At 43.3% G+C, this 9,874-nt stretch overlaps 1 protein-coding gene and 1 long non-coding RNA gene across 2 annotated transcripts; one reads left to right on the top strand and one right to left on the bottom strand.

Annotated features, from left to right (window-relative positions):
* Positions 1-215: 215 nt before the first annotated feature.
* ACBD7 (acyl-CoA binding domain containing 7) lies at positions 216-7,258 on the top strand. Its single transcript, XM_081163365.1, has 4 exons — positions 216-374; positions 6,715-6,832; positions 6,923-6,985; positions 7,089-7,258. The coding sequence occupies exons 1-4, from the start codon at positions 363-365 to the stop codon at positions 7,160-7,162; spliced, it is 267 nt and encodes an 88-aa protein (XP_081019491.1). The 5' UTR covers positions 216-362; the 3' UTR covers positions 7,163-7,258.
* Positions 7,078-9,874, bottom strand: LOC308569424. Its single transcript, XR_014000716.1, has 3 exons — positions 9,751-9,874; positions 9,155-9,279; positions 7,078-8,339 (listed from the first exon to the last, which is right to left on the bottom strand). It is a non-coding gene; the product is annotated as an uncharacterized lncRNA (long non-coding RNA).

The following is a 9,874-nucleotide window of genomic DNA, read 5'->3' as shown; positions in this document are numbered from 1 at the left end:
AGCCCATTGCGAGCAGGTCTGCGCCTAACAGCGTTCGGCGCTCTCGCTCGCTGCTCACCACTGCCGCCTAGCGACTCGATGGGGCTGCTGCCGCAAAGCCCAGCCGCCAATCACCAAAGCGCGCTGCCTCTCCGCAGCTGGTCTGGTTTCCAAGGCGGCGAGGCAGCAGCAGTAGCATCACCTACTTGGCTCACTTTTGGGGAGCTCGCGCCTCTGGTGCGACGTCACAGTGCCTTCTTGTCCAATGGGGACGCTTGGGCCGATGGCATTATAAATAAGGGCTGCGAGAGGGAGCTGCGGCTTCATTCCGGACGGGGGCGGGGCTTTGCGGAGAGCTCAGGAGCCGTCGCAGGTTGTGCACCATGACTCTGGAGGTAAGGGAACCTCGAGGGAAGGAGCGGGAGGGGGGAGAGCGGGCCGGCGCCTGAAGCAGCGGCGTGAGGGCAGCTTCTGGAGGGACCTGGACTGCGCCGAGAGTGGCACTTGGGGAGGAGTAGCGGGGGAGGGCTGCTGGTCCCCAGGTTTTGCAGCAGTATCCGGCGAGTGACCTCCTGTGCTGTGCAGGATAGGCTGCTGGGTTCGGTTCGATCCAATCCAGCGAAGCTATTCTTAGGCAAATCCTATGCCTGCACCGTGCAATCCTATACCTGGAAGGATTGAGCCTCATTGAACTCAATAGAACTTATTTTTGAACAGACATGTATAGAATTGCTGTGTAATACACTCTTTTAAAAAAGTGTGACTTGAGTTTCCCTATTTGATTATTTCCTACACCTTTTGGTTGGAAGGGAATTCCCCCCTCCCAGCTGTTTGGCTCAGGGGTCAGCACTGCAGTGATCAACTAGACCCCCCCCTCCTCCTCCCCAAGTCACCATAACATTGCACCTCATGTTGAAGTATGTAGGTGCAGAATTGAGGAGGTAGGACTTTAAAACCTGGACAGTTATAGCCGTGCATTTGCAGCTCCTCCAGCTAGTACAGTGGTACCTCAGGTTACAAACGCTTCAGGTTACAGACGCTTCAAGTTACAGACTCCGCTAACTCAGAAATAGTACCTTGGGTTAAGAACTTTGCTTCAGAATGAGAACAGAAATCGCGTGGTGGCAGCGGGAAGCCCCATTAGCTAAAGTGGTACATCGGGTTAAGAACAGTTTCAGGTTAAGAACAGATCTCCAGAATGAATTAAGTTCTTAACCCGAGGTACCACTGTACTGATTCATGAAGTATAATGTGATGAAACAAGTCCCTCCACCCCCACCCAACCACACAAATGGGAGCTGCAATCCATTTAGTGTTGAAACCATAAACTTGGGCAAGTTCCCGTGCACAGTTGCAGAAGATCTGTGGAATTGCTTGGGGACAAGGCAGGGACCTACCTGCCTGATGGACTGGTTTGGGATTTCAGCTTTAGAGAATTATAGGGGAGCAGTGGAGAGTCTTGTCTTTCAGGATTTGGGACACTTTGAAGACTGCTTGCCTTTAGGTGCTGCACATTCATGTTTTGTGCATGTGCTAGCTAGTCTCCCCTCCGAGTTAAGTGTGACTGCACAAACACTTACGGCTTCCTCCATCGGAGCATTTATGGCTGGGGACCAGCAAAGTTTGAGGACTGCAACACTCCACTTGCATGCTAGGATCAGAAGCCGCAGCCTCTTCTCTTTCTGATGTGCAGGCCTCAGCTCTTTCCTACTTATTCTGCTGGGCCAGCATTAGCATCATGCAGAGAAGGTCTAGGAAAGTGATGCAGCTGGTGAAGGCAGATTCAGCAGCATCATAATCCCCCCCCCCCCCAGAAGTACTCAAACTCTGCACACAGCAGCTCTGCTTAACTGCCTGGATTTTGGCCGAATCTTTCGCAAGGGGGATTTGAGGACTACAGATGATTGTTGTGTAACATGCAGTCTTTGTGACTCTCTGCACACATGCAAGCCACAGCCACCCGCTCCAATTTAAATGAATGGCTGCTAGCTTGTCTCTTATAATGCCATCTAGATGTAGAACAGTAATAAAGCAACGGAACAATGTAGAATTAAAAACACAACTGCATTCAAAAGTGATTAGCATCCAGTTAGAATACAATAGTTTCCCCCCATCAATTGCAACAGTAAATAGATTTTAAGATTTTGTTGTTTCTTTAATAATATTTGTGTGCCATCTTTGTGATGTAATGGGGTCCCCCCATAAATGTCTTTTCCCCAAAGTGCATGGCCATGTAGGGGCTTTCTTCTCAGTTTTGGCTTTCCAGAAAGGATGCTGCAGCATGCAAACAGTCGGTCGCAAACCTATTTTATGCATTTATTTAGGCAATTCTATATTGTGCAATCAAGCTGTGCCTTCTGGGTGAGCTGTAATACGCTATTTGCAAAAGAGCTCACAAGGTGATTACAGAATATTTAGGGATAACTAATGAGATTACATATTCGTTAAGGTTTTTTTATGTTTCAGTGCCCCTGTAACAATACAGATATTCTTTCTCCTATTCAGAGCAAGTGCATAATTGACTTTACGCAAACAATCCTGAATATAGTTTATCAGATAATTTCAAAGCACCCCCACTAAGAAGTATGAGATTTTATGTTCTTAACTAGAGGGGGGATTTACTGGGATTCCTTCTTTCTAAAAAGCCATTGCCACCCTGGTTGGTATCCTTTAAAAAGCACAGGTAGGTCTGCATGCTGAAAAGGGTGTCAGGGTTACATTGCACAATAGCAACCCCCCTCCCATGCTATTGCCCCTGGCAGACCACTTTTGAGTTGACAGTGCAGTCCTATGAGTAGTGCAGTCCCAGTAATCAATGGGGCTTACTCCTAAGTATACAGTATAGCATTGCAGCCAAAGGGTACTTTTAAAAGCATTGATTTAGGCCAGTGGTTCTAGAACTTTTCCCCTCTAGGCCACACTTTCAGAATAATAATAAAAAGAAATTGATAAGAAAAGAAACTGGAAAAGAAATACATTGGAAAACAAAAAGAAACACGCAGTGCTTGATTTTGAAAATATACCCATATTCTGCAAATAAGAAAAAAAAATTGATACTATATCGTCTTATACTATACTACACTAAAATTTTAAAATATTTCTTTGATTGTCTTTTAATCTTCCCACCACACTTGTCATCTCCTCCTGTAACACCAGTATGGGACCCCATGCCCTGTTAAGGCCAATAATTTAGGCTGTGTATAAATCACTGGGTTTAAAGTGCATTCTCTGGCCCCTGGAAAATCACTGGAACTAATTTACACCTCACAGGCCTACAACATGAGGCACTCTTTAAAAACTACAGTTTGAATGATTCTTTAGGGAGGGGAAATGTCTTTTAAATGTATGATGTGCATGCTGGGGGTGGGCAGGCAATTGCTGCTCAAAGTATATAAAAAACAACTACTGGACTAACTTAAGCACTTGGGTATAAGTGTGTTTCTTTGGCTTCTTGCTATTGCTTGAAAAACAGCTCCTGGTGATCAAGTTTATAATAATCCCATTGGCTATTCATATTCTCTGGAACTGGATAAAGGTAAAGGGACCCCTGACGATTAGGTCTAGTCGTGACTGACTCTGGGGTTGTGGCGCTCTTCTCGCTTTACTAGCCGAGAGAGCCAGCGTACAGCTTCTGGGTCATGTGGCCAGCATGACTAAGCCACTTCTGGTGAACCAGAGCAGCACACGGAAACGCGTTTACCTTCCCGCTGGAGCAGTACCTATTTATCTACTAGCACTTTGACGTGCTTTCGAACTGCTAGGTTGGCAGGAGAAGGGACTGAGCAATGGGAGCTCACCCCATCGCGGGGATTCAAACCGCCGACCTTCTGATCGGCAAGTCCTAGGCTCTGTGGTTATCCCACAGCACCACCTGCGTCTCTCTGGAACTGGATAGTTCGCCATAATTTTATAGCAAGCTTTTTATGGCTAGGTGTAGTTAAATCTACTATTCTAATATTAATAGAAGCATGTGGGAAGAAAGAATAGTGAGAATTAATCAACAGAAGGGTGGGAAACCAACTCTGAATTTGTAACGGTATTTGTATCAGTGGGCCTAAAATACGATAGCATGAATGAATGAATGGATACTATGGTTACACATAGTGGACACAGTAATGAATGGGTGCCCTGTTATAACTGCTCTGTAATGGAACACAGTAGCTCATTGTTTAATTTCAGTGATGTTCTATAGTTGTTTCATCCAATGAATGTTTGTGGGGGGAGAGGTTATGGGAATTTAAGAGTTGACGACTGCATCTTTGTGAGCCAAGGTTGAGTTGATTAAGAGTCCGGATTTTAGTGCTGGCCGTCTGCCTATTTGGAAAGCTTCATACTGAATTATTTGTTTCTTTGCAGTATTTTACTTTCTGATAGGAGAGAGAGGTTCCTTATGACACCTTTGTTAAAATAGTCAGGATGCTTAGCCTGGCCTTTATTTCTCATAACAGACATTAGAGCACTTGCGAGGAAAGAGCCCGATTGATTCGCCACAGGCTGGCATGCAGTTCTGGCAGGATCATTGTGTCATGAGCTTTGCGCAAAATACGCATCCTACTGCTCATGCATATAACTGCAGGTCTGCCTGGAGATTACACAGTGCTAATCAAATAAATAACTTAGCAATATAGCCATCGGGGCATGGGTAATGCATGTCAGTTGTTGGCAAAGAAGGGTCAATACAAGAGCTGTACTACATATAGTGGAGCAGTATCACCTTTCCTGCATCACTGTAATGCGTCTCTTGTGACTTAGAATCATAGCAAAGGCAGATGAGAGAATTATTGACACTGACTCAAGGTTACCCTGAAGTAGCAGAATAAAAAGATGCTGGGCATGTCTTGCTTTTTGTAAAATTAGCTCTGCTCTAAAAGGGAAAGGAGATTGCTAAACCATGTGGACTCTAGACTAGCATCTTTATTTTTAAGGGGGTTTTGTGTGGGAAAAGTAGCCAATGTGTTATATAAATGCATATTTAAAACTAGTCAGGTTCTTCATTTAGAATTCTTGAAAAATGATCTGTGATTCTTGGAGACTGACAAAGAGAACTGAAAAGTAGCTTTTCCAGTCCCATACGTTTCTCTTTTTAAAAACATCATTGTCTGTTCTAGGACCTAATTCACAAAAACGTATACCTGTACTTGCTCTCTCCTTGAGTTACTGGATTCACTTATCCAGAGCTTCCTGCTCTTGGGAGCTGTCATTAGTGCAAATATCAAAGCCACACACTTGGTCTTGAGAGGATTAGGGTAGAAGAAGCTGTTTGCAGCCAAAAACCATTCTCTCCACCCACCCATGGGAAGGAAACCTTTTTCTATAAAAAATAATATTGAACTTGGGACAACTGTCTTTTTTCAGCTCAAAGACAGAAGAACTTGGGTTGCTGATTGCTCACAATATGTGGTTCCATCACTAGTGTGGTTATATGACAATGCAAGCTAACTGCGCATGCCCATTAGGGAGAAACACGGGAGCAGAACTTGAATCCTTGACAGCAGTATCTGTATTTCACATGTAATGTAGTTCTGACCTCGGTGAAGTCGAAAATCAGTAGAGCTGACAGAATATTGAACAGATGGCAGCCATGAAGCCCAAAATGAGGCCTTTTGGCAAGCTCATGGGTAGGCAAACTAAGGCCTGGGGGCCGGATCTGGCCGAATCGCCTTCTAAACCTGGCCCATGGACGGTCTGGGAATCGGCGTGTTTTTACATGAGTAGAATGTGTCCTTTTATTTAAAATGCATTTCTGGGTTATTTGTGGGGCCTGCCTGGTGTTTTTACATGAGTAGAATGTGTGCTTTTATTTAAAATGCATTTCTGGGTTATTTGTGGGGCATAGGAATTCGTTCATTCCCCCCCCCCCCAAAAAAAAAATATAGTCTGGCCCCCCACAAGGTGTGAGGGACAGTGGACCGGCCCCTTGCTGAAAAAGTTTGCTGACCCCTGGGCAAGCTGCTAGCTCCCCCTAGCCCGCCTGACAGAAATCTTAGGATAAAAGGAGCATAAACCTGTTTTGTGGTGGAACACTGTGATACTGATATGGAAATTATAAAATCCCATGCTTTTTAGTCAAAAATAAACTTGGGTAGGTAATTCCAGTCTATAAACATGCTTTAAAATCAGTGAGCCAAATTAGCCCCTTGCTGATCATTAAAGTGTTACAGAGAAATAAACCTGCATTAAGGCTGCCATTTTATACCTGCCTTCCTTAGAGCAGGTCCATTGGGACTTTTGAACCAACGTGCATAGGACTGAGAAGTTTTAAATATTGGTCCCATCGCAGACGAGCATATTCTGGCCTGGTAGTATAATGTGACATTCTTGTAGCCATGTCAGACTGATTAAACTGGCTTACTTCAAATGAAACCTTATACCCAAGAATAGAAAAATACCAAGGCAAACAAAAAACAACCCAGCTTGCTGAAAGAGCTGATATTGAACAGAGTTGGAAAGATGCCCAGTGTCTTCAGTATCTGCATTGCAGCTTACACAGAGAAAGAGAGTGAGATTCAAGCGATGCTACAACTTGACTACATGCAACTGCTGATTGCATGGGAAGCTTCTTAGCATAACTTGCTGGTAGAGCATTTGTCTTTTGTTTCAGAAGGTCTCAAATTCAATCTCTGGCATGACCAGGTGAGACTCAGAGAGACTCCTCCCTGAAGCATCAAACTCCTTGGAAGCAATATATGGCTGTTTTAAGTGAAATTCTTATGGGTTTTTTTTGCCTCTCTTCAGGCCGACTTCAACACCGTGGCAGAAAAAGTAAAAAAACTAAAGACCAAACCAACTGATGATGAACTAAAAGAACTGTATGGACTCTACAAGCAGTCGACCGTGGGAAATATTAATATTGGTAACTTTGTACATACCTACACGTTTATATATTCATTTCAAAGATACTTTGCGTGGTTTTTATTGAAACTTAGTTGTTATCTTTTGGCAGAGTGTCCTGGGATGCTGGATTTGAAAGGCAAAGCAAAATGGGAAGCATGGAACCAGAAGAAAGGTGATGGATTTATTACAGCTCTTTATTATTCTGATTCAAAATAATGTCATGGGAAAATAACAAGTAAGGCATAGTAATAAAGCTGATTTCCCCCCCTTTACAGGTATGTCAAAAGAAGATGCCATGAAGGCTTACATTTCTAAAGCAAATGAGATGATCGAGAAATATGGACTGTAGATTTTCTTTGGACAATTAGTTCAAAGGCAAGGGCACTACTCATTTTCAGACTGATGTGAACATCATTATTTGCAATAAACTTTTTTCTTCTTTGGACACAGCTTCTTTGGATCCTCTTTAAGCTAGTGTAATATTCATGGTTTTGGCCACTTAAATATTCACAGCAATCTTCTCATTACCCATGTCAATATAAAAGTTTGCACTCACGCGGTAGAAAAATAATAATTCAACAACTTTGGGAGCGGCAGTGATGTTAGGCTATTATAATGCATCTGGTTAGTTTTACTTACAGGAAATACTGGTAGCACTTCTGTTCCAACTAGTGACACCAGAGGTGGGGAACCTGTAGTGCAACTCCCACCAGCCCTGCCAGTGCTGGCTGTGATAGGAGCTGTCTTGCACTGATGGACCGTTTCAGATGGCATAAGGTTTTGAAATCATGTATTTACACCTACACACCCATTGCAAAAGAAACATGAAACCACACACAAACTTCTCAAATGTGATAAGTTGCTTCTGGTTGCATGCAATTTCCTTGCCCGAAAATCAGTTTACCTATTAATTATCCGAAACACTTTCTTCTTTAAAAGAACGAAATATTCCAATTAACAGGCAACAATTAATAAAAAAGACTGATTGCAATCAAAACGTATTTGCAACTTATGACACAGTCCTTAAAATGTGAAGTAATCATCTCTGCTTCCGCAGATTTCATCACACCAGATTATCAACCTCTGTTACATCTTGAGATTTAGGAGGATATATTTGAGTTTTGGGGGAAGCATGTAGAGTCATACCAAGACAGGCCTCCATTGGCCTCATGTACATGACTGAACAATGTCTAATTAGAACAAGGATCAGTTAAGGCCAAATGCCTTTATGCTATCTCATTTCACTGCAGCTTTTTGGGCATACATTTATTTTGCTGAGGAGGTTGCCAACTAATGATTCTGAACAGGTAGCAGTGGGAGGGAACTAGAACGCTCTTTGAGTGTTCTGGGTGGGGTAAATAATTGAAGAAGGCTGCTGCTGATGGTGATATCTGCCACCCATCTGGCTGGGTTATCCCAGCCCAGTGCCTTGGAACTTCTCGCCATGTAGGAAGTGGGACGTGCTGAACTACTTTCAGTGGACTAGCCAGTTCTTGAAATCTCAGTGTTTTTTCCATGAGCTGTAACTGTTTGGGATAAAATGGAAATGGTTAGCCTGGTCCTCTGCCAGAGGAACAAAAAAAATCCAAAGGAACGACTGACCTAATTCCAGATAAATTGCAAGAGGTTCAAGTTTATGTAAGCCCTTCAGAAACAACATAGCAATACAAATATGCAACAAATTGCAGTGAGCTGTTCCCATCATTCCAAGCTTGCTTCTGAACTAAACTGCTATAACACCTTGCTTATTTCTTTGGCCACAGTGAACACTATTCTGCAGTTCAGGAATCTCTTTAACGGAACGTGTTCTTACATCTACCGAACAAAGGATTCAATTGTCTCAACACTTGCTTTCCTCTCCAAGTTTAGTTTACAAGTTTGGAAAGAAATTGGATGTGACTTGCACAACAAATTCAATAGAGCCATTCAGGGACCTACTCTATATTCATGATAATGTGCCCATTTGATGCCTGGTTGGTCTTTTTCCTTGAAAAGGGACTGGAAACTCCAGTTGCCAGTACAACACGATAGCCATGGGAAATGCTTTACTCAGTAATTGGATGCTGCTTCATTGTTACAAAACCATTAAATGTTTCAAAATTAATAATTTTTGCCCTTTGCACAGGACAGAAAATTGCAGTTCACTGTTTTGTAAGAAGCTGAGAATTTTCCCATGTAAAAGGTCTTCAAGTGAATGGACTTGCTGTTTATGGACTGTAAAAGGGAGAAGAACACTAAAATATATTTCTGCTTTCTAATATGTTTCTCCTGGCCTACCTAATCATATCTACCTAAATTTCTGCAGTGAATTGTACTTTTAATCTGAGAAACACTTACCCACCTGCTATCGAACTGTCCATTTTTGTCTCACCATGTGCAATATGAGGAGCTTCACTGCCACTTGAAAGCAGACAAATAAACTATTAAATAACACTGGGCTTTCAGGGCAGATGAATCTTTTCCTTTCTTAAAAAGAAAAAAGAAAACCAATTGATGCTTTCATTTAAAATAAAATTCACTGAGTCTTTCAGAAGAGCCACTTCTATTTCAGATCTTCAATTTAGGTATTAGTAAAGGTAAAGGGACCCCTGACCATTAGGTCCAGTTGTGGCTGACTCTGGGGTTGCGGCACTCATCTCGCTTTATTGGCCGAGGGAACCGGTGTACACCTTCCGGGTCATGTGGCCAGCATGACTAAGCTGCTTCTGGCAAACCAGAGCAGCACACGGAAACGCCGTTTACCTTTCCGCAGGAGTGGTACCTATTTAGCTACTTGCACTTTGACATGCTTTTGAACTGCTAGGTTGGCAGGAGCAGGGACCGAGCAACGGGAGCTCATCCCGTTGCGGGGATTTGAACCGCTGACCTTCTGATCGGCAAGTCCTAGGCTCTGTGGTTTAACCCACAGCGCCACCCACATCCCAATTTAGGTATTACCTGGTGTAATAATAGCAGTATTGATCATCTACATCAGTGTTTCCCAACCGGTGTTCCGCGGCACACTAGTGTGCCGTGGAACGTTGCCTTGTGTTCCGTGGGAGGGAGGCGGGCGAGTCGGGCG

The sequence above is a fragment of the Podarcis bocagei genome (genome assembly GCF_964188305.1).
Source record: "Podarcis bocagei genome assembly, chromosome: 12".
Lineage (NCBI taxonomy): Eukaryota > Metazoa > Chordata > Lepidosauria > Squamata > Lacertidae > Podarcis > Podarcis bocagei.
This window is presented reverse-complemented; position numbering and strand designations above follow the sequence as displayed.

Coding starts and splice junctions, on each gene's coding strand:
- ACBD7 (XM_081163365.1), top strand. Junction 6,833..6,922: donor CGTGGGAAATATTAATATTG/GTAACTTTGTAC, acceptor ATCTTTTGGCAG/AGTGTCCTGGGATGCTGGAT. Junction 6,986..7,088: donor AGCATGGAACCAGAAGAAAG/GTGATGGATTTA, acceptor CCCCCTTTACAG/GTATGTCAAAAGAAGATGCC.